This window comes from Aquarana catesbeiana, linkage group LG03 (genome assembly GCF_042186555.1).
Source record: "Aquarana catesbeiana isolate 2022-GZ linkage group LG03, ASM4218655v1, whole genome shotgun sequence".
Classification (NCBI taxonomy): Eukaryota; Metazoa; Chordata; class Amphibia; order Anura; family Ranidae; genus Aquarana; species Aquarana catesbeiana.
The window spans coordinates 112,251,964-112,277,829 of NC_133326.1; the positions used below are offsets into that span (position 1 = coordinate 112,251,964).

General features: G+C 40.5%; 1 protein-coding gene across 5 annotated transcripts in view; it reads right to left on the reverse strand.

The window, feature by feature from the left end:
- The window catches only part of LOC141131572 (uncharacterized), a 101,643-nt gene that overhangs the window by 71,186 nt on the left and 4,591 nt on the right, over nucleotides 1-25,866 (reverse strand). For 2 of the 5 annotated variants that reach the window (XM_073618994.1, XM_073618992.1), the window contains exons 2-6: nucleotides 12,992-13,296; nucleotides 7,779-7,915; nucleotides 4,589-4,883; nucleotides 1,450-1,547; nucleotides 977-1,070 (exon numbers count right to left, since the gene is read on the reverse strand). In XM_073618994.1, coding sequence (XP_073475095.1) covers nucleotides 977-1,070; nucleotides 1,450-1,547; nucleotides 4,589-4,883; nucleotides 7,779-7,915; nucleotides 12,992-13,180 — 813 coding nt within the window. In that variant the 5' untranslated portion in view covers nucleotides 13,181-13,296. Of the gene's footprint in view, nucleotides 1-976; nucleotides 1,071-1,449; nucleotides 1,548-4,588; nucleotides 4,884-7,778; nucleotides 7,916-12,991; nucleotides 13,297-25,716; nucleotides 25,829-25,866 lie in introns of all 5 variants that reach the window. The other 3 variants (XM_073618993.1, XM_073618998.1, XM_073618995.1) reach the window with 3 other exon arrangements.

The following is a 25,866-nucleotide window of genomic DNA, read 5'->3' on the forward strand; positions in this document are numbered from 1 at the left end:
TTATTCTGGTGTTTTCCCAATTAACTGAAAATTGGGCATTTCACTGTGACAGCCCTACACTTACATACCTGAGCAATGCTTGCACTGTTGGGTTGATTTACTAAAACTAGAGAGTGCAAAATCTAGTGCAGGTCTGCATAGAAACCAATCAGCTTCCTGTTTTTATTTGTGAAAGCTTAATTGAACAAGCTGAAGTTAGAAGCTGATAGGCTACAGTGCACAGCTGTACCAGATTTTGCACTTTCCAGTTTTAGTACATCAACCCCTGTGCCAGGGTTTCTTCCGTTCATTTACAGGAATAGTTCTCTCAAGGTTTCACGCCCACCAGATCCAGTTCCAAGGCTTGCTTTAAGACATTCCATTGTAGTAGGTAGCTGTAATTCACTGCTTTTTGCTGGTGTAAGATATATATGATATATGATATGATATGATTGATATATGCCAACTTTGCAGTGCCGCATCACTTTGAAAAAGTAGTTCCTGCACTACTTTTGGCGATTTTGGGGGTGACCTGCATAGACATCTGTGCATGAAACCAACAGATGTCTTCCAAGTCGCACTGACATGCGACTTTGAAATCCTGCGATTTCAGATGAAGTCGCACGATTTCAAAGACCCAGTCAATGTGAATGAGGGTTAAAGGCCCTGTGTGTCACTGGCCCCTGATGGCCTTTCTCCCCGTCCCTCCATGAGAGATGGTTGGTTGGTTGGTGGTTGAACAGGTTATACAAACACACTCGCACAAAGGTGTTGTCAGCCCTTTCTGTCTCTTTCATACACATAGTTTTAATAAACATGTATGCAAATAAAATTGTGGATTTGGTGCCCACTTTATTGCTCCTATCTTCTGGATACATGCACAATAGCTTAAACCAGTCCAAAAATGTAGCTTAGCCTATTGCTATTCAGAAGACATTACATCTATGCAAAGAAATGATAATGAAATTCGTATCTGAATTTTTTAATAAAATCTTACCATTGAGGTTTTCTGATTCATGAGCTCATTGGTGTAGTTAAAATTTTCTAAACTAGATTTTGCCAACATTACTTCCATCTCCAAATTAATAATCCTGGCGATAAAAACATTTGTCATAAAAAAGTGTCAAATTTAGCGCAGATACCTAAAATGTGTAAATGCTACATTAAGAAATTTTACTGGATTAACCTAAATAAACATGTTCACAAATTCCAAACACTAAAACATTTTCATGCAGTTCAGTGTCAAAGAATCTCCAGATTCTGTACTGTGAGCTGTATACTGACATACAGCAATAATGTGCTTGCTATATATATAGCATGTAGCATGAATTTTTAAAAGGCCAGTTTCAAAAATATGGCTAAATACAATTATCCTATTTATGCCTGTTTAATATTATGATATATAAAATGTATAACTTAGTATAATTATACAAAAAGGTGATAAACATATAGTTTTAATGAAAAACTCACCTGTCTTGCAGTTCGCCTCGTTGTCTCTTATCTTCAAAACGGGATACTTCCAGCCAACCTTTCTCTTTTTCTAACTGAGAAATTGAGGCTTCAAGTTGCTAGACAATAAAATATAGGTGTGAAAATCACCATAATATACATGAAAAAAATTGTGCTTTATCAACCATTCCACTTCACTCCACTCCATTCAACTGTCTTTTAAAAACAATCAAATTCAGAACCTCTGGGGGAATCTAAGATGGAAAAGGACCTGTGGGTCCTAGTAGATGACAGGATCGGCAACAGCATGCAATACCAAGCTGCTGCAAACAAAGCCAATAGAATATTGGCATGCATTAAAAAGGGAATTAACTCCAGAGATAAAACAATAATTCTCCCGCTCTACAAGACTCTGGTCCAGCTGCCGTATGCCATCCAGTTCTAGGCACCAATCCTCAGGAAAGATGTGATGGAAATGGAGCGAGTACAGAGAAGGGCAACAATGCTAATAAAGGGACTGGAGGGTCTTAGTTATGAGGAAAGATTACAAGCACTGAACTTATTCTCCCTGGAGACAAGATGCTTGAGAGGGGATATTATTTCAATGTACAAATACCGTACCGGTAACCCCACAATAGTTATAAAACTTTGCTATGAAAAGGCATTTAAAAAGACTCGCGGTCATTTACTAGAATTAGAGGAAAAGCGATTTAACCGGAAACAGCGTAGAGGGTTCTTTACAGTAATAGCAGTAAGAATGTGGAATTCTCTTCCACAAGCTGTGGTTTCAGCAGGTCATAGATAATTTCCAAAAACTATTAGGCACCTAAACGACCACAGCATACAGGGATATACAATGTAATATTGACCTCAGAGCGCACACATACGGGTTGAACTTGATGGACTTGTGTCTTTTTTCAACCTTACCAACTATGTAACTATGTAAGATCTACACTACAAAGTAAAGTATGAAGAATTTAAGTTTAAAGCTGTTAAAAAATATTTTGTTGCAACAACAATATCCTTAACAGATTATATGTGCATTTAATGTATTCTAAGCAAAAACGTTTTAATACAAACATAAGGTGATAAAACATATGGCAAGGGGTACTTCATAAAAGAAAAGCTACACCAGGAGGTACTTTGCAAAACATTGACTCAATTCACTAAGCTATAATGATTGTTATGCACCACAATGACTGTTATTTTCAGTATAGAAAGTCAATGAGAGCTAAAAATTACCATTGCTATGACAAATTGCACAAAAAGACAATGCTAGAACTGACCTCTCAGCTTAAACTGGTTATGCAGGTTACAATCTAATTGTACATTCTCTGAATAATGTTCTTTAGCTTTACAACTATAATATGCACGTGAAGACCAAGACTTTTCTGGCACTTCTTGTTCAAAAGTTTAAATCAGTATTTTTTGCTAGAAACCTATGACCCCCCCAAACATTATATATTTTTTAGCAGAGAATTTTTGCAGCAGTTTTTCAAATGCAATAAAAAAAATTTCACAGGTTACCTGTTTAGAGTTATAGAGGAGGTCTAGTGCTAGAATTATTGCTCTTGCTCTAATGCCTAGTACACACAATGAGATTATCGGACAAATGATCGTCCTTTTTATTTTTGGATGCTAATCTCCATATTGAAAACGAATAGGTTACTAAAGTACGAAAATTCTCGTATGACAGAATAAAAATTCGGAAGTGATGTAATGTGTTGTAGTGTATTTGTATTGTAATTTCAGATGGAAATTATACTGATTAAATGACAATCATACTAACTGGCATCGTACGAGAAAAATGTTGTCTTTGTCCCTTTGGAAAATTTCGGACGACAGCTGTGTACTAACGATCAGATTATAGTGCGATCGCTTCGAAAGTGTTTTTCTTCCGATATTCTGATTGATTTTCTGATCATGCGATACCTCAGACATGTGGTGCAAACACTGTTTACATATGCGTGCGCAACTTATGTATGCAGTTATTTCTGTGCATGAGCACAGAGGGATGGGGAGCGCTTTAATTTTTTTTTTCTTATTTATTTTATTTTGACATTGTCCCTTAAATTTTTTTATCACTTTTATTCCTACTAGAAGGAATATAAACATCCCTTGTGATAGATAAGGATGACAGGTCCTCTTTATGGAGAGATCTAGGGACAAAAAGACCCCAAATCTCTTCTTTACATTTAAAACAAAGGATCCCCCAAAAAAATCTTTGGGATGTTTTGCTTTAAAAAAAATGTAAAAAATAATTTTTTGTGATGACATGACGTTGCTTCAGTCACCCAAGGCTATAGAGGCAATCAGAGAAAAACTGGTCTCTGGTAACCTCTGTGACCAGCCGGCCGCACTGTCAGATTGTTTCTCAGGCGCGCCGATGAAAACGGTAAACCAGAGAAACACGCGCTGTTTCAGAAAGCGATCCAACGGCAAATGAGCAGCTCGGAACTCTTTCATGAGAAAGCCAGCCACCGGGTGAAAAAAAGAAACGCCGGGGTTATGCCTGATACCTTCAGGCATAATCCCGGTAAAGCACTTGCAAACCGCAACATTTATATGCGTATTGCGGTCGGCAAGTGGCTATTCAAAGGTCTATGTAAAAAAAAATATATCTTCTCAGGTGGGCCTTTCTCACTGCATTAGAGAGCTACAATCTCCTTTAGGGTTATTAGTTGCTGATAACCTGTGTGGCCAGCTTTAGGCACCTCCAGATAGGTTTAAAAAAAATGTTGTTGCATACTGGGCTTACAAGACATTTCTACCCAGTTTCACACTTGTTCACATGGCACTAAATCATTAAGACTAACTTAGCTGACCAGAAAATAAAAATCTACTACATAAGGAAAATGTATAGAAAAAAACACAATAAACATTTGCACTCCACCTAATGTTTCATCCATGAGATATTTGAATTGCTGTACTGTGAGGGATGATGGTGATCCTATGATAACCACATATACAGGAAGGTTTACCATTGGATATACCATTTTCCTGATTGATATCTGAATGAAAGCTGATTGGCAGCAATTCTCTGAATCTCCAACATTTGGCATTTTTTGAAAGATTAATCTAAAATGGTTTAATCTGTACAAAATGTGGCCTGTGTTTGTGCTTTTTATGACTAATATCTTGTAGATACCACTTTTCTTACTTTCTGCTTCAGGGCAAGTAGCTCTGTTTTGGCCCGGCTCAATTCCAGCTCTTTATCCCGCTTTCTGATTTCCTCTGATTGCTCCTCCAGTTTCCCTTGAGTCTCCCTCAAGCGCTGTACAAGATCTGTGCGTTTCTGGGCACTTTCTGAGAGAGATGCCCTGAGGTCCATTTCTGAACCACTCCATCCTCTACGGGACAGGGACAACTCCAGGGCAGACTCCTCTGGAGACGATGTGGATAGGCGAGACAGAGAATTTCTCCTCGAAATGGGAGGTGTATTAATTGGCAGCTTGCTGCAATTAAAGACAGATAGTATAACCATGAACTATATAAAGCACCATTTTATAAAAATGATTACCTAGATGAAGGTTTACTAAAAAATATGAAGCCACACACAAACTATAAAGGCCATCTGAAAGCTACTAGTAAATGTATAACTACAAAAAAACAGTCAAAGGAAAAACATTTTCTAGTAAAGCAACCTTTTAAGAAACCAACATTAAACAAATAAGGGAAATGTTGCAGTCAGGGTGTGTGCAGATAATGTTCATATTAGAACTTAATTGTCTACTTTGTCACAATACAAAACATGACTAGAAAAGAACAGTAATGGTTAACCACTAATGGTAATGAGGTTGTAATACTATGTCAATATAATATAAATATTACTTTTCCTGTGCTGCTAATACAGTATGTGCCCTATGTGTATTTTAAATTAAGTAAGCCAGCACCATTATACATTTCCCACACTAATATTGTTTATCCCAATGAATTGTTCTGTTATTAAACCTTCACGAGCTAAAGTGTAGGGCAGAATGTAGTGACATCACAATGCAACATCAGACAGAGAAGGGAGCCTGGAAGTGTAGTTGCAGCACTAGCCTGTATCAGCAATATTGATGCCATGGAGTGGAGGTGCACAAGAGAAGTTTTTGTTTGGAGTGATTCACAGAAAGCTGATTAACGAATAGAGAAGCTGTTTAAGGATTAAGCTTATTACAAATAATTGTATTGATGGGACTCATGTCACATAGTGATTGTTTTAAAAATAGATTTTAAAAGTATCATTCATGCGAAGGGGTGTTAACACAATCGTGGTGGTTTAATGTGATATATAATATGGTTATGGTATAAATTACAGAGCGCTGCACTGGGATTAATAAGATTTAATGAAGGTATAATAAAATACCAAAAACTATTTATTTATTAACAATTAATTGGTCTTGGGGACAAATTCAACCAGTACAATGTTAACTAGAGATAAAGAACAATGGAAGCTTTATTTGTCCCACAGACCCAAAAATGTATTCTACAAAATCTAAAAAAAAAACATTTAGAAAACTGTATTCGATAAATCTTAAAATTAGTATAAAGCATAACAAAACCACATTGATAAGCAACCTTGGACATGGCCAGCCCCACTATTTAAACTACATTACCCAAGAAGTAAATAATTCATATATACTGTATAAAGCCACACAGTAAAATAACTGATATTATGAGTTTTATCTCTCTCTCTAGCTGCACCCCTCTTGCAAGCACAGTGTGCTTTGTTACCTGCTCCAAGATATCCTACCAATCCAAAAGAAATTAGCTAACCTTATCAGAAAGAATAAGTGGGATGATTTATTTTAGATTTAATTCATCATATTTACTTTTCCATAAATTGCAAGGACATTGTGAACCTGTCATGCTAATATTGTTTTTATGCTGAGAAACTGAGGTATCTTTATATGCCTCTACAGGATATATTTGGAGTGTTATATGCATCAGTTATATCATATATATGATATATGCATATCAGTTATGTTACTAGAATAAATGGCTATACGTATGGGTTTTAATATATTGAATATTTACATCCTCATGATTGTAGTTTAAATAATGGACCTGGCCATGTGGTTTTAATATGGTTTATACACGTTTTTAAATTTATTGAATAAAATTATCAAAAAATGTTTTAGATATTTTGTGGAATGTTTTTTGGGGTCTGTGGGACAAATTAAGCCTTTTTTCTGTTTCACAAAAACTGAGATGACTGGTCTGATTTGCATTTTATGGAATAGAATAGTGGTGGTGACCATATATATGAATGGACCATGAACACAAATCAGCAACTTATGCTTGGACAAACAAGCCATCTACATTTGGAATAAACACATACACCAATACAAACATGTTGGATTGCAGCCATACTGTAGCGTGATTTGGACACAAACATGCACAATCATTTTGGCCAAGCATGCATATTTATGCACTGAGCACCTTATCTCTTTAAGGCTGGGTTCACACTGCAGCACACTCCGTCTCACAGCAGGAGTCCGGTGCATCCCCATTAATCGTTTCAGTCCGATTTCAGCCCAAATTTTTGGCTGAATTGGGATCTGAAATGGACCAAAAGACGCACAGGACTCCTGTGTAATTCGCACCGGAGCCGCTGCGGAGATGTGTGAACCGGCTCCATAGAGAGCCAGTCACAATCTCCTGCTATGCAAATTGGATGGGGCGAAACCTGCATCCACTCCACAACAGTGTGAACCCAGCCTGAAACAATAGTGACTATCTGAAAAAAATCTATATTTGGCTGGTCTAAAGCTGGTCATATGCCAGCAGAATTTAATTTGAAATGTCTTTTTTGGAACAATCATTTGATTTTCTAATGGTTAGTGGGGTCAAAGTGACATTCATAGTAATAAGAAAATTCAAAGAAGCAGGATGAAATTTTTCTGAAACAAACAATTCTAACTGTAATACAGTTACAAAAAAACAAAAAATTCAATAGCATGCCTGGATGAAATTTTAAGGGCTTTTAAGCAAAATTAGTTGACAAAATAATGGCAAGAAAGAATGTTCTAAAAATTAAAAAAAAAATAAAAATAATAAAAAAAAAGAATGTTCTGATGAATGACTTTTCAGATATTCCATATAACCATTCACTTTAAAATCGAATTGTGTATGGCCAGCTCTATAGAAATGAGTAATGTTTGATAAATGTGATTGAATTCATGGAATCATTGTTATGCTGTCACTTTGTGGCTGTAGGGATCGGCCCTTGTGGTTGCATTTAGAGATCATCAGCCTATAACTTTAATAAACATTACTGAAGAATGACAAGAATGCTTTTACTGTTTGTACACATGTAATCTCTCTATTTACAGCGAAGATGTTTGTTTCATTGTACACTATACCTGTAACATTCCAAAGAGTGGATGCCCCGCAGGGGACTAACAGATCTTGCTCTGTCTGTATGTCGTGGACTCGTAGGCCCTCTAGTGTAATCTCTCCACTGTCCCATGCAGTGTTCTGTTTCCATGTGCCCAGCTGCCTTTTTGGGAATTATTCAGGCAAGATAATACAAAGACAAGTTATTGAATGCTTAAAATACTATCACAACAGCCTTAAGAGACCATTTACCACATCCTGCAATAGTAATCTTCAGAAACATACAATTTTCTGGTCAGTTGTCTTAAAAAAGAACTCTCATTAAATATTTTCTTAGCGTTTAACTTTTTTTTTTGGTTTAACTAAAGGCAAAACTTTTTTTTGGGTAGAGTGGAAAGGGACTAGAACACCTGTCAGTTTTTATTGCTGTCTGTGGCCCCATTAGGGAGATTCACCCTCTCTATTTGGCCTGTTTACCATTATCATCGAAAGTGAAAGTAAAAAGAAAATCCCAAATTTTGGGTTGAGATCAGATAACTAATAGAGGAGAAATTTTTCCATTTGGGACATTAGTTCTGATGACTCTGGTGGCATACCAGGATGCCCTTACTTTTGAGGGATTTCCCCTCACTCCCCCCCCCCCCCCCCCCTCCCATGGCACACACATGGCAAAAAAGAAAATAACTCTCCCCTTACTTTATCCAAAATTAAAAAGTTTTGTCTTTAGTTACACCTCAATCCCGAAGGGGACAAGATGTCACTTGGTCCCGCCATACCAACTGCTCTGTTGGGGATTAAAACCCCCTTTTATTTGGCTGTAGTCCCCCCTATTCCTAAGTCCAAATTATGAGTGTTTCTGTGGGGGTAGGTACAGCCCACAATAAGACCCACACCTTCTCTAAGATTACTGGACTTGGCACTGCCCCCTGACAGTGCTGGTTGTTCATTACTAAAAAGATCACTCAACGCTGTGTAATAATTTATAACAAAAAATGTATTAGATTCACAACTATCAATAACATCATGGTGAGGTGAAAAATAGAATATAATAATTATTTGTTATGAATTACGCTTGATGGATATATTAATTCACTGTCACAATATTACACTAATTGCTATAGAGTAAATCAATGTGTTGATTTGTCTTCTTAGAAGGAGTTGTGATCTTGAAGACATCTATAACACGTCCTTGTCCTAAAGAAGCAGATAGTCCATGAAGCCTGTCGATACAACACAGTTTTGATAGGATGTTTGCCTCTATAGTGTTTGTTTTGATACAATTTATGTATTTTATACTTTTGTTTAATTACAAATTTATTTTTTGATGAATTAAAAAAAAAAAACATTTTATATTTAACCCTTTCATGACTAAGCTTATTTTTGAAATTTGGTGTTTACAAGTTAAAATCCGTATTTTTTGCTAGAAAATTACTTAGAGTTCCCAAACATTATATATATTTTTTAGCAGAGAATCTAGAGAATAAAATGGCGATTGTTGCAATATTTTTTATCACACGGTATTTGTGCAGCGGTGTTTTAAACGCAAATTTTTGGAAAAGGGACACTTTAATGAATTTTAAAAAATCCAAACAGTAAAGTTACCCCAATTTTTTTGTATAATGTGAAAGATGATGTTATGCTGAGTAAATAGATACCAAACATGTCACCCTTTATAATTGCACGCACTCGTGGAATGGCGACAAACTACGGTACCTATGAATTTCCATAGGCGACGCTTTAAATTTTTTTTACGGTTACCAGGTTTGAGTTACAGAGGAGGTCTAGGGCTAGAATTATTGCTCTCGCTCTAACGATCGTGGCGATACCTCACATGTGTGATTTGAACACCGTTTACATATGCGGGCGCGACTTCCGTATGCGTTTTCTTTGCTGCGCGAGCTCGCGGGGACAGGGGCACTTTAAAAAAAAAATTTTATTTATTTATTTTATTTATTTTTTTACTTTATAAATTGTGTTTAAAAAAAAATTTTTTTTTTACTTTTATTGCTGTCACAAGGAATGTAAACATCCCTTGTGACAGTAATAGGTGGTGACAGGTACTCTTTATGGAGGGATCCCTCCTCTGCACTTCAAAGTATTCAGATCGCCGAAAACGGCGATTCTGAATACTGTGTACTTTTTTAAATTCGGCGCCATTGGCAGACGAGTAAACGGGAAGTGACGTCGCTTCCGCATTTACAATGAGAAGGCTGGAACGAAGCCGCCCACAGCTTCGTTCCAGCCTGCCCCCAGCCGCCGAAGGCACACGATTAGACACCGGGCCTCCCGATCGCACGGGAGGCCCGGTAACAGCGGCGGGAGGCGGCGGGAGGGGGGGATGTCCCCTCCCGCTCCTCTGGTATAACAAACGAGCGGCTTTTAGCCGCATCGGTTGTTATACTCGGGTAGCTGATCACCCGCTGTAAACAACGGTACCGGGATGATGCCTGCAGCTGCGGTCATCATCCCGTTATAACCCCGGAAAGCCGAGTACGCATATCTGCGTACGGTCGGCGGGAAGAGAATAAAGTGTGATTAGCCTTTTAGTTCTGTTGTTTTTGACTATATATGTTTTCCTGGGCAGCATATTTAAAGTCCCATGTTCTGTGTAGTTTGTATACTAGCTGTAGTTTTTGGGATGATGCCCCCAGGGAACCACTGTGCAAATGACTGCTATTTAATATAAGTGGCAGCTGGTGGTATTTTTTTTTTCGGGGGGCGGAAAAACAATGCACCCCCAGCCACCACCCCGCCCCCCCCCGAGTTGGTCGGGTCACCTGTACCCAGCCTGGTTGGTCGGTCACCAGCCCCGCACTTACCCCATCTATTGGGCGGGCAGCACTTTCTGCAGGCTTCCTGATTGGCCGGGAGGAGAATCAGGAAGACAACAGCAACTATTCATTCACTATTATCACACAACTTGGTGGGCTTGGGGCGCAGTGCTCTGCGTCCCTTGCCCACCCTTTTTGAAGCTTATTAAAGCCTCTGGTTCTAATCACGTGCTTAAAAAAAAAACCCCATTGCAATCCATGCGTCCGGCGCCCCGCATGTAGATTAAGGGGCCGGGCACATGTATAGGTGGTGCCCCTGCTCCCTACATTATGAGCCGCCACTGTTTAATATTGTGATTCCACTGACTTCTAAGCAGTGTATTTCCTGACCGCCTCCCCTGCCAGAACACACCGGTCAGCGCTCTCAGCCTTTTTTGGTCATGCCCCTTCAATGGAAGCCGGCCGTTTGGGGGTGGGGGAAGCCGTCTCCACCGAGAAAAGACAGTGATTATTGCTAGTGGCTATAACAGCCATTTTCGATAATCGCATGTAAAATTCGGCAGGCTGGTTGTACCCAAGTTGATCAATCGATCAACTTGGGTACATTCAGCTTGCCCATACATAGTTCAGTAGCAACCAGCCAAGATTCAAACCATCTATGGCTGGCTTAAAGATGCCTAGATGGGAAATTAAGATGGTAGTCCACTGAGTTGGCCTTTTTTTGGTTGAAACAGGCACAATCAAATTTACACAGCCATCTCAAATGTTACAAGCTGGAAAGATTCCTAAATAGATTAATTTCTTTTGTTCAGCCCAAAGAGCTGAAAGGCAAACTTTTCACATGTACAGCTAGCCTAAATGTTCCGAAATATTTGTAATGGAGCCCTATATAGCAGTAAAAACTGGATAAAGATTTGAAATTTTGCTCACTCTATCCAAAATTAATTTTGGATTGACTTACACTTTAAAGTGTTACTAAACCCTGTATTCACTATATCCGGTCTCCCACAGTACAAAGAACATGGAAATGCAATAATTTTAGTAAATATAAACTGCTAAATACCTTTTCTCATCAGCAGTATAAAGCAGTCTTGTGATTTCTATCAGTCCAGCCAAGCACTGGGTAAAGCTTGTAGGGGGAGTTTCATTCTTCTCTGATTATCCTATGAGGTTGCAGGACCCCTGACCCTCTGTCTGGACAGTGCTGATTGGCCCTGGGTCGATCACATGCACAGTCCCCCACCAAAAAAATGACAACTCTCTAGCAATACACACCAAACTGAGCATGTGCGGAGTGCCCCCAAGCCTGTGTTCCATCAGGAGATGGATTGGGGACTGTGGAAAAAGGAGAGGATCAGAGAAGACAGGATCAGACAGCCTTTTTACACAATGCGCAGGATTAACCCCTTAGGTTTCACAGACTGCTTATACAGACTGATATTACTGATTTTACTGTTGTGGGTTTAGTAACACTTTAAGTAGCTTATATTTGAGATAAACTGCTCTCTTATTGTGCATGATGAGAATACATTAGCTCCTCTGTTTAAAAAGTATTCAGAAAACATAACACAAGAAAACAGTATCACTGTCCTATATATGTCTTATCTTCAGCAGTTTGTTTAAATATAAATATTCCATGTACTACAATTAAAATACTCTCAACATTCTAAACCCCATGTATTTTAATGGTGGCTGTTCACATATGAGAGCTCAGGCTCCTGTAGCTCGATGCCTGACACTACAAAAGCTATGAGCCATGAGCTACTTTGGAGCCAGATTTGGTAATTTTTGGCCCCATTGACTTTGATGGGAAAGTCTGTAAATGCTTGAATTGAGCATTTTTCGGGTGTTCCAGGTGTTTTTAGCCTGTGAGAACTGGTCTCCTCCCCTGATACTTTCCATTGGCTAAAACAAAAATGCCTGAAGCTTGAATACACATGTAAAATAATTGTAATGTGCTTCTAAAATACTCTCATACACATGCAAATATACACAAATAAAAACACCTGAAAATTGCACTTGAGCAGCAATTTTGAGGCATTTTATTTGAGCGTTTTAGTGTTTTTACATGCATACTGTATATGAGTATTTTGGAAGCTAATTTCTAGCATTTCACATGTGTTTTCAAGATTCAGTCATTTTTGTTTTGGAAAGCAATGGAAAGCATCAAGGGGAAGATACCATTTCTTACAGGCTAAAAATGTTTACAGACTTTCCCTTTGAAGTCTATGGGGTAAAATGCCAAAGTCTGCCTCAAAAGTATCTTATGTAGCCTTTGGAGCATCAGGAGTTGAGTGAGCTACAGGCACCTGAGCTCTTATATGTGAAACGGCCACCAATTAATTACACGGGTTTTATTAGTTGAGAGTTTTGCAACTTTGAGCTTCAAACTATAAAAAGTGCTCAGACATCAATGGGGCCTTAGACAAAAAACTAGAACAAGAATATATATTATGAAGAAGTCTCACCGTAATGTTCTTCTCTAGCTCTGAGAGACCAAAGAGTCTTTGTGAATCCAACCCATGCCTGCAGCTGCCTAGGTCTTTAGAGGTCCACCGAGGAGACCTTCTTCCATTATCCAGATGGTGCTGAAAGTTCTCTGTGGAACCATAACGTGAAGGCAAACTGACAAATCCATTGCTGACCCGATACGACATTTGTTACAAAGTTACAAAATACAAGATAGCCAAAAATAGTGCAGAGATGGCTAGGCAACTTTTATGACCATTGTGCTTGGCTCAGGCGTACAAGTCTGAGTTGCAAAATAAAGAACCTGTAAAAATAAGTAACAAAATGAAGATCAAATATTATATTATATAATATAGCTATTTGACACTATCACTATTTATATAATTATTAACCATAATGACTATGATTTTTGCTTAAAGTGGACTTGGCATGACAAGAAGACATACTGGCAGGCATATTTGTTGTTCACTTATATTTTTAAAAATAATATATATTTAAAAAACTATATATGAAATCGAAATCGAAAAATATTCGAAACATGTAAACAAAGATTCCAGTGTTGTTGGTTTTATATGCTCCATACACCTGTTTCATATCGGCATTCAATAACTATCAAAATGGTAAGAAAGCCTAGTTCCAGTTTACTGGTTCTTTGATGTGTACAGTCAGTGTTCGTTCTGCGCACCATTTAAGGCCTGGCTCATACATTTACATTTTAACACTTGTTGGAACATGCAAAAATGCTTGGGCAATACATAGCAATATTATTGATAGAGCCTGTTCACATCTGTGTGCTGTGATGCAGCACGATTTTGAAAATAGCTCAGAGCCAAGCTAGTTCCAGTTTAATGCATTTTTAGAAACACAGAAGTCAACCAAAGTGCATGAATATGCATGTATGATACATTTTGTTTTACACCACCTGGTAGCAAGTCACTCCCCTGGATACCTGCCATGTACTCACACACCGCAGAGCAAGATTGCCGCAGGAGAGAGATTCCTCGATTCAGAAATGCTGATCAGGGAATTTCACAGTCTCCTCCTGCTCTACGACCCCTCCTACTGCCACTACACTGATAGGGAGAGAAGGGCAAAATCCAAAATCTTCAGCTGAATGAGAAACGTTTGCCCTTTTCTTCCCCACATCTTTTTCTACCAAAACAGCAACAGGTGCTGCTGCTGCTGCTTACAAAATTCCAGTGAAATGAGACATCTCTGCTGTATATGCACCAATACATGCCACAAATAATCCTGAATAATCACAAGGTCAACAAGTGTCACAGTATACAGTGCCAGATTAAGACCTTGGGGGGGCCCCGGGCACATCAAGTTCGGAGGCCCCTCAACATAGAAATTAAATTATATGACAAATAAAGTGAAATAAAATGACTGATAAAAATATATGTTAGGTTCTGAAAAAGACACTAGTCAGATCCCCCCCCCCCCCCCCCCCCCGCCGCAATTTTAATGACTGTAAGAATACACATTACACAGTTAGTTGGAACTGGCAAGTCATACATCACAGTTATGCATCACACTACAATATTTACTAAAAGTCTGTTTTCCTGCACTTAGCATCTGTAAAATCTTTAACTAACTCATCAAACTGTATCATCGTGAGCGCACTGCTCTCTACAGCAATTAGGCACAGAGCACTTAAGCCTAGTACACACAAGTCAATTTGAATTCCAATAAAACCGTCCGAAATTCAGCCCATGTGTCTGGCAGCCTGTCAGAACACAATAGCACAGCAGGGGAGATCTCTGTACCAACCTCTGATTGTTAGCACAGCAGCGCCGACCTGAGCTGTCAGTTTTTTTTCATTCAACCCCCCGGGTTGAATGAAAAAAAAACTAGTAGTGTGTACCTGGCTTTAGTCTTTCATTGGTTATTGTGCTTCCCAGATAATTCTTTATCAAAGCCAATTTTCTGAACGCCCTTTCTCCCGAACTACTAGTGACCATCATGCTCATATATACTCTAAGAGCTACATTAACACCTAGAAAAGTATCAGCAAGCCCTTCATCATGTAATAAAACTGATGGAGTGAGACATGATTGGAGCAAGGCAAAGGTTGCAAACTGGAAAATGCCATCAATGAACGCACTACTGAAGTCTCAAGGGTAAATAAGTTTCATATTTTTTCATAAAGGAAGTCTGGGCCCCCTCTGGAAGGGGGGGCCCGAGGAATTGCCCTTTTTGCCCCCTTATAAATCTGGCACTGACAGTATAAACAGGTTTTTATTGGCTACAGTAAAAATTGCATAACAATGGAAGCGATTGAAAATGGGTGTTTAACTCGCCTGAGAACGTGCCCTAATGCACATAAACAAATGCATTAAGAAAAACACAAACACACTGTGAACCTAGTCCTAATGCAGCATAGACGTCCATCTGAAATCTTACAAGCGTTATGCCCCATACACACGGTCGGACATTGATCGGACATTCCGACAACAAAATCCTAGGATTTTTGCCAACGGATGTTGTCAGTTGTCAGAATTTCCGATCGCCAAGAACGCGGTGACGTCAACCACGTACGACGAGCCTAGAAAAGGCCATTTCAGAACCAAGCGCGGCACCCTTTGGGCTCCTTTTGCTAATCTCGTGTTAGTAAAAGTTTGGTGAGAGATGATTTGCGCTTTTTCAGACTCGTGGCTTTCAGATCGTTTTCTGCGGTTCAGTTTGTGCTTGTGGGTTTGTATCTGCTCTTCAGTGCGTGCAAGCAAGCTACGCGTGACTTTCATTAGTCATTGTGTTCTTGTTCGTTCGTTGCTGTTTTTCAGGTTGCTCTTCACAGGCCTTGCTGTTCTTCAGTGCGTTCTGTTACTTCGTTCTGAGCAGCCGACCGTTTTCTAGCCATGTTGCGTATACGTACTCCTCGTAGAGTTCGTGCTGTGTGGGGATTTGGTGTTGGGGTCCTGACCTTGACACAAGTCCAGTCAATGAACAGGGTGGGGAGGAATTCATGGACCAAGAATTGGTTGCTTCAGCGTGACCAGTTCTCTCATATGCCTTTGCTCCGTGAGATCCGTGAGAATAATCCTGATGATTTCAGGAACTTTCTCAGGATGACGGACCCCGTATTTCACCATTTGTTGGCTTTGCTGACCCTTTATATTAACAGGCAGGATACCTGCATGAGGCAAGCCATCACTCCGGAGCAGAGGCTCGTCGCCACCCTGCGGTACTTGGCGACGGGGAGAAGTCTGCAGGACTTGAAGTTCTCGACAGGCATCTCTCCCCAGGCTCTGGGTATCATTATCCCAGAGACCTGTTCTGCCATCATACAGGTCCTGCAGAAGGAGTATATTAAGGTAAGATTTATCCTTTAACATCACATTTTATTGTATATAATGTTTGATAATATGTTGTATTTCTTTCCTCATTCCCTAATTACCATGATTGTAATATGCTGTGAATGTCCCCTTTGTTCTCATGCATGCTGGATTTTTATGTAATTATTATTTTGCTCCTTCATACATATTTGCCTTCACTTACCTCCCCAGCATGGTCTACAGGCCCTATATTCACCTCATGTAGTCACTTAACAATGTATTTTGTCAGCTCCATAGTAGTGCTTTACCCCAAACACCCCCTAAAATGTTTATAAATGTGATTTGTGCTTTAAATTCAGGCAGAGTGCCAGAGGCTTTTTTGTTGGGGTGTCCCCAAATCATTTTTAACCCTCCCTCCCCCCAACTGCTAAGTCAGCTGATACCAATTCTCTATCTGTCCTCAATCATCTATCTGCTGACTTTGCCAAACCCATACACATTATACCCACCTCTTTTGTGGTCAGATTTATGGATGAATTCCCCAAAGCATGTAGTGCAAGGGCCTGCCTGTATACTTTCAAATGGTACTGTTTCAAGTTTTTGTATTCTATTATTATCTTGATAGGTAATAGCAGAATGTCCAAATGTGCTCAAATGTGTACAATGTGTATTTATATCTTTGTATTATGACACTTCTTACCTGTCCAGTGGGCTGCCAATAGTGTAACTAAGGAGGGGCTGTTCAAAGTAATACCCATTATTTAGGCATTCATCTCTCAATGAAGTGGAGAGGGTTACCTGTCCAAGAGTCCCCCCCCTATAATGTTAGAAATGGCCCAGGAGAGGGGGGAGGAGGGGGAATATGATAGGTGTACCTTATACTTTGGTGTTGTAAAATTCCCCTTAATAAATGTTATCTTGATGTTAGCCAAGAATGTTTGTGTCTAATCTGCTTTCCATGTTTTAATGTGCAAAAAGACTAATTTTTTTGTTTCCTCTACAGTTTCCTTCCACGCCACAGGAATGGCAGACTGTGGCCTCCCACTTTGCCCAGCGGTGGGACTTTCCTAACTGCGGAGGGGCAATTGATGGGAAACACGTCCACATCGTCCCACCACCCAACTCGGGGTCATACTATTATAATTATAAAGGGTTCAATAGTATTGTGATGTTGGCGGTGGTGTCGGCTAATTATGAGTTCCTGTATGTGGACGTGGGGAAGAATGGCCGGATGTCCGATGGTGGAGTCATCGCCCAGATGGAGTTTTACAGGCATCTCCAGAATGGCAGCTTGGACTTGCCACCTCCAGAAGACAATGTGGAAGGACTCCCATTCATCTTCGTTGCGGATGAAGCCTTTGCGCTGGGGGACCACCTTATGCGGCCATTCCCGATGAGAACCCTCACCCCGGACCAGAGGGTTTTTAATTACCGGCTGGCCAGAGCCAGAAGAGTGGTGGAGAACACATTTGGAATCATGGCCAGCCGATTCCGCCTATTTCTTACACCCATCCATATGGCGGAGTATAAACTGAATCATATAATCCTGGCGTGCTGTGTTCTACATAACTTTTTACGGCAACATTCTGCCAACTATGCTGGCTCAGTTGGGCCTGAGGCTGGAATTATAAATGAAGCAACCCCGACGGCGCTTGAAAGTGGCCATCCTGGCTTGCCCTCCCTGAGTGCCCGTGATGTCCGGCTAAGATACCTTGATTTCTTTGCAGGTAGGGGGGGCCATCAATATGCCAGACAATTTGTGAAACCTTGATCAAATAAAAAAAATAAGCAAATCTTTGGTGACATTTACTGCTTGTGTTTGTTTTAGCTGACCCTGACCGAAATGTGGTGAGTGCTGAAAATGGCGTGATTGAGTAACCTTACAAAGTACTGTTGGATGTTATTTACTAAAGGCAAAGACACTTTGCACTACAAGTGCACTTGAAAATGCACTGAAACTGCACTTGTAGTGCAAAGTGAATTTGCCCTTAGGAAATAACACCCATTGTCACAGAAAGCAGCAATTAGATCACCACAAAAGTGTTGTAGCGTTGAGACAATAATCCACACATTCTTGATTAACAATCTTTTTAATACCTGCACAATCACATGTGCATTTAGAAAAGGTTTTTAAAACAAACCAACATGTTTGTTGTATAACAATTTTTGGGGTGGCATTATCAAAAATAGAAATGTCCATTTAAGATAAAACAGGCATGTTTCAAAACAACAAGAAAGACACAAATCTTGAACTTACAAAGTTCACATTTGTTATAACTTGAAGGCAATATCAGACATGAGTATTTAGAAACTGTGTTTGATATTGCGTTCAGATGGGGTGAAGTCACCCCAGGAAAAGCCAAATTTTGAAGATGCACACCAATTTACGGATGTCAACATGTGCTAGCTGCCATCATGGGGGATCAAGGGACGTGTTTTGGGGGAGCAACCCCTTCCTCTCAGCTACTTTATTATTGAGGAAGGGGTTGCACCCCCAAAACGCGTCCATTGATCTCCCGTGATGGCAGATAGCACATATTGACACACTGTGTGCATCTTCAAAATTTGGCTTTTCGAAAAATCGCTAAAACATTTTTAACATTGTAGCACACAAAAAAACAAAGGGATTTGGAGGGGTTTTAAACTCTCCCCAAAACATCAATGATGTTCTTATTTTTTTGAATAACATCATTGATGTTTTTCTTGAGGTTTTCCAATGCAACATTACACCCCATGATCTCCCCGATCAGGATCTGGGCACTTTCCGAGGTGAAAGGATCTGGATCCACAACATCACGATCACCTAAAAAGAGAGAAACCAAAAAAAAAACATGTATTATAAAAAAGCCAGCATCCATCTCTTACCTGAGCCTGTGGTCGCAGACACTCACCTGTTGTGGTGACTAGTTCCACCACGTCTTCTACCTCCTGCTCTTCTTGTGTTTGGGGTATTTAACCTTCATCCAGAGGTGGGGGGTCTCTGGTCTCCTTAGATGAGGGGTGTCCTCCGAGTCTTTTCTCCCCTATGTAAAACAAAAATGGTATACTTAGCACACAGATATTTGATGGCAGAACTATAAATATGAAACATTGCTTGGAAGTGGGGTAAAATTGTCTAGTTTGGCAGAGTTCCAAGATGTAGAATTTTTAGTGTCCTTTGTCAAGCTTCAATACTTTACCTGTTTGGTACAAGCTTCACAGATGGAGACACCCCTATAGTATACACTGGAGCACCTGTGTGGCCCCCCTAATAAAAATGGTGTTCTTGTGTCCCACACTAGTGCTCCAGCGTCCAGATGTGAAAACAGCTACTGAGTGTCCTCTCCTTACACAGAATCTAGTTTGCATTTCATTCTAGTAACAAACTCATCTACACAACCAAATTAGTTTCATACAAGTAGGCCCTAAAAAATGTGGGCAAATGCATATGGCCAAAACAATGGTGTTTTATAGGCCGAAAGAAAAATGTTTGATACGAACGAATAATGTGCCCATGAACATGAAAGTTGCCATTTTAAACTGTACAACACTTAAGAAAAGCACATGGAGCAGCACGAACGTAATAAAGACAAAAAGAATAGGAACACAGCACAACTTACTTTTTTGCAGCACTCTCCGGATCTTTCTGTACTGCTCATGTTCTCATAATTTCAGGTCCGACCACCGCTTCCTGAGCTGATCTTTCGATCGACGTACCCCGAAATTCCGGTGCAGACTTTTGACCACTTTTGTCATGATCTTGGCCTTTCGGACATTGGGGTTGGGGTAAGGTCCATACTTCCCATCATAGTCGGCCCTCTTCAGGATGTCAACCATCTCCAACATCTCCCCAAAGGACATATTTGAGGCCTTAAATCGTCTCCTTCTGGATCGGGACGTTTCCGGATCCGGCCTTTCCTCCTCCTCGTTGCTATAATTAGCACGCACCTGCTGTGTCTCCGCCATGTGCTCTTCCCCCACTGCGCCGAACGAAAAGGGGTGGGGAATAGACTAGAAAGAACGTCAGGGGCGGGTGGAGTTACACGCATGCGCAGTGTGTATAAAGCGTAACACGCATGCGTAGTACGTACGATCTGTGAGCGGAAGAAGGAGCATCGGAGGCGCTGATCGTGAGAACAAAGGTAAGATCTAAACTTGGGCCTATACTGCTTCTAAATTGAAGCCTATAGTGTAACAAGATTAGGAGAGTTTTGCCTGACATTAGGGTTTGTCTTGTGTTGTGTCTTGGATGGGTTCAACGACCACAATTTCCTCCCCCTGTTCATAGACAAATACAGGGAGCTGCCCTGTCTGTGGCAGGTGAGACATCCCCATTACAATAATAAACAAAAGAGGCAGGCAGCAGTGGAGAAACTGCTGGAGTTGGTGAAGCCGGTGGTCCCCATGGCAACCATCCCCTATTTAAAAAACAAAATTGGTGGCCTGAGGAGCACTTATCTTAGGGAGCGCAAGAAGGTCACAGATTCCCAGAGATCCGGAGCTGCAGCAGATGACGTTTATGTCCCCAGGCTGTGGTACTATGAGAGACTGCGATTTCTGTCAGACCACACTGAAGTCAGGGAATCCCTCTCCACTCTTCCTTCCACTCTTCCTTCCACCCCAGCTGAGGCTTCCGATGTCCAACCTGGGCCTTCCAGCCGGGAAGAAATGGAGGAGCCCGGCTGGAGTCAGGTATAGCATTCTTCTACAGATTTCTGGTCAATAAAGAAATGATCTTTACTAGATGTCATTATTGATCACTAATTGCTGATTGCAAAAAGTGTTTTACATATCAATAGACAGTAGTGGGCACAAAAAATTGGGACAAGAATGAAAAATACTGGGCTCAGGAGGACAGTCTGTTATATTTGTTAACATTCAATTTGCAACAGTCAGGAGGTGAAAATTGTGTGTGATTGATGAATAAAAAACTAAAACTATGTCCCTTTTTCATACACAGGAAGACCTCAGCCAGGAGGAGGCTGTGGAATGTGGCAGCCAGGAGGAGGCGGTACTAAGTTGCAGCCAGGAGGAGGCGGGGCTAAGTTGTAGCCAGGAGGAGGCGGGGCTAAGTGTCAGCCAGGAGAAGCCTGGGACAAGTCGAAGCCTGACTGAATCACAGGTTCCTCCCCTTCACCTTCCATACAAAAGAGCGAGGAAGGCGACTCACATGCAGGATTCAGCGCTCAGGCTGATTCAGGAGGCTTCTGCGTCCCTCAGAGCCTTACCCACTCCTGAAGAGGCTTTTGCCTGCATGGCTGCCACAAAACTGCAGGGCATGCAGGAGGGTCAATGCAAACTATGTGAGGACCTTCTTTATAAAGTCCTAAGTAAGGGGGTGAGTGGTGAACTAACACCCAATACCCACCTGAGTGAGTTGGCCCCTTCTCCTCCTGCCCCAACTCCACCACCAGAGCCACAGCGTGGAAGGAAGCGTGGAAGGAACACCAGAGAGTGATGGCCCTGGGTTCAGTCTGGTCTGACAAAATATGCAGTCTCTTGTATGACCACAGCCTGGGGACACAGATGTCATCTGCTGCTTTCCGGACCTCTGGGACTTCTGGACCAGACTGCACTCCCTTATATATGGACTCCTCAGGCCACCAATTTTGCTTGAAAATAGTTGATGTGTGCCCTGGGGGTCCAAGGCTTGACCCATTTCTGCTGTTTCTCCAGCGTTGCCTCCCTCTTTGTTTAGTTGTGAGCCCTTAATAAACTAAATTTTTGTTCAATTATACTCGCCTATGTGTGTTTTCATTCAAAAAGGACAGTTTGTTTGTGAGGAGGCAGGTACATTTCAAAATAGTGTAAAAATCCTCCAAATATTTATTATAAAACAAGTAGTCACTTACATTCAAGTTAGTAAAGTTGTGTATACGATAAAAGCCGGCCGGCATACAAACATACGGAGCCCGTACTCTCACTCCGAAAGCGTGGTGACATCAGTGCGTACCTTCCCAGACGCGTTTCGTCATCATCTGACGTTGTCAATGGAGGTTCCCCATTGACAACGTCAGATGATGACGAAACGCGTCTGGGAAGGTACGCACTGATGTCACCACGCTTTCGGAGTGAGAGTACGGGCTCCGTATGTTTGTATGCCGGCCGGCTTTTATCGTATACACAACTTTACTAACTTGAATGTAAGTGACTACTTGTTTTATAATAAATATTTGGAGGATTTTTACACTATGGTGAGTTCTTTTCTCCTTCTGGGTCATCCGAGTTATTCGTGTTGAATGGTGACATGTGGACAAACCTAAGGGAGCCTGGAGATTTACCCCCCATAGGAACACCCGGAGCGGCAGCAAGCTGAAAGGCCTTGGCTAGGTTAAAGCCACTTGCCCTTTTATGCTTGCCATCTGGTAAGCAGGCTCTACTACTAGGGTGGATTGTCACTACTGCTTAGAAGTGCACGGTGGTGGTGTTTTCATTTTGAATAAGGAATTGGAGAAATCCCCTTGATGTCATTTATATGGACTTTTAAATAATTTTAGCGCAGCTTCTTACAGAATTCTAGATTTTGGTGTGATCGCACTATATGCTGCTGCTTATATGCTTTTGTGTTAGCGCGGTTCTTTGCCTATACATTTCAAAATACAATGTGAAATTAACAAGGGACACCAACACCAAACAATATCCTACAGATTAAATAATACAAGATATCAATGGTGTTGTGGTAACTTGACACACAAAACACACACAAAAATATTATAGAGTAAAACACAACAAAAACAACAATAAAAACACAGCCTTGAAAAACAAAACAAACCCCCAAAAAATACAAAACCAGCCTGGAAGAAAACAAAAAAAAATTACAAACAACCAAAAACTAATTTGGGCAGATGTGACAAATCTAAATATATTGAGGGAATCCCAATAAATAATAAAGAAATAAGTTTGTGAGAAGTCTGTGTGAATATGAGCAGCAAAACTACTTCATTCTTCTCACATTATAAAGAAGAAGAGAGTGCGCTGTATTAAACCATTTTTAACATTGCAACGTGACTAAAGTGTTGTATCCATTGCGAACGCTAATTTTACCAGACCGAGCTGTTCTGTCTCGGAATTTCTTCTGAGCATGCGTGGCACTTTGTGCGTCGGAACTGGCCACACACGGTCGGAATTGACGCGATCGGATTTTGTTGTCGGAAAATTTTATAGCCTGCTCTCAAACTTTGTGTGTCGGAAAATCCGATGGAAAATGTCCAATGGAGCCCACACACGGTCGGAATTTCCGACAACACGCTCTGATCGGACATTTTCCATCGGAAAATCCGACCGTGTGTATGGGGCATTACACTGTGTACACTCACTACTTTACATTGTAGCAAGAGTCATTAAAGACAAGAAATAACATCTCAAGATGTGAATAACAAGAAACGCTCATGGTACATCAAATATGGCAGACAATTTTCTGGCCCTCAATAAATCAGCACACAAAAGAGTTATGCTAACACCCAACACAGACCCCTGATGCTCTTCTTTGATTTGTAGTCCATGACTTTAGTACAACCCATTTAGCTACCGTATTTGACAAAAATATTTGACAAAAATATTTATACTTTTCTTTATCTCCCTCTTCCCTCAAAGTGTACCAGGGTAATTTGTTGCTATTAAATTTATCTTCTGGTGTGTGTGTGATTCTCCCCAATGGCAGATGTTTCATGTCTCTTATCCTAATATCCCTGGTAATAGAATCCTGACTTTGCCTCCTTTCCTTACTGTTCTCCCTTCTCTGTTTCACGTTGGTTCCTGACATCTCTTTGTATGACATGTGTAAAACAAGAACATATTTCTGTCCAATCAGATAAAAACAATGGTTGCACTACCGCAAAGTTGAACACCTTGTTATTTCGTGTCTCTGAGTGTCTCTTGCAATAGTTGCTTATTTGTGTCCCTTCATGACAGTTTCTGTGCTTTTCATGCTTTGGGGTTCTTATAAATTTTTTCTAATTGTTAATTAAATGTTTTTTTGGAAAGTTAATTTCATATTTTCTTTTTTTTTTGTGGACATAATTTCCTTATCTTGCTCCTTCTCTTGCTCTTTGTTAACCTTGTTTCTGTTTATACAATAGTTTGTAATGATATAAAGGCTGTGCCTTGCTGTTCTTCTTATCTTGTTGGACATCCCACAGACAATGACAGAAAACAATAGATTCTTTGTAGTATCTATTGACATGGCACACCCATAAAGCTCCAGGCAACCGAAAAACATGGGATCTTAAGCCCTACTTAGTTCTTAATTCTTAGTAGAATTTAATTCACAAATCTTTGTTTTAAGAAAATTCCTTCATTTCTTTAATTGGTATTGGGGTCAACTCAATGTTTGATTTCAACCGCAGTGCTGAGAAAATTCGAAGGGGCAGGATGGAAATTTTTTCTCAAGCAAACAAATTTCTGACAGTGAGCCCAGGTTCACATTGCTGGGGGTTAGAAATCGTGTGAGTTCAGCTCAACTCACAGAATTTCAACCCGGCAATGCATTCCGACTTCGGGGGCGATTTGACAGACATCTGTGCGGGATCCTCAACAGATGTCTATTAAAATCACACCCGAAGTTGCCAAAAGTAGTGCAGGAATTACTTTTGTGAATCGGTGCGGTGCCACAAAGTTGGCGTCGCACCGATTTGGACGGTGCTATTGCCGGCAATAGCCTCCAACTTGGCATGTGATTTGACATGTCAAATAGCATGCCAAATCGGACGATTGTGAACCTAGGCTAAATGTATTTTTGTATAGGAATGTCTATTTAAGTACAGGCGGTCCCCTAGTTACAAACATCCGATTTACAAACGACTCCTGCTTACAAACGGAGAGAGACAACAGCAAGTGAGAGGAAATCTACCCCTAAGAAGGGAAATTTACTCCTGTAATGGCGCGTAAACACGGTCAGAATTTCTGACAACAAATGTTCTATGGGAGCTTGTTGTCGGAAATTCCGACCGTGTGTAGGCTCCATCAGACATTTGCTGTCGGAATTTCCGACAACAAAAATTTGAGAGCTGGATCTCAAACAAAATCCGTTGTTGGAAATTCCGATCGTGTGTACACAATTCCGACGCACATAATTCCACGCATGCTCGGAACCAAGCAGAAGAGCCGCACTGGCTATTGAACTTCATTTTTCTCGGCTCGTCGTACGTATTGTACGTCACTGCGTTCTTGACATTCGGAATTTCCGACAACATTGGTGTGACCGTGTGTATGCAAGACAAGTTTGAGCCAACATCCGTTGGAAATAAATCCACGTTTTTGTTTGTTATTGAACTTCATTTTTCTCGGCTCGTCGTACGTATTGTACGTCACTGCGTTCTTGACGTTCGGAATTTCCGACAACATTGGTGTTACCGTGTGTATGCAAGACAAGTTTGAGCCAACATCCGTTGGAAATAAATCCACGGTTTTGTTGTCGGAATGTCCGATCGTGTGTACGCAGCATAAGAGTTATTATGGGAAAAAGGTACCTCCACTCATGCTTTATCACCAAGGCTTGTTTCCACTACAACCCAAAATTTTCAAAATCCAATTGTCATATGGACAGAAAGTGAGGTAAAATCTTCTGAACAGGGGCACAGACTGCAAAACAAAAGTTACAGGGGTGTTAAACCTTCCCT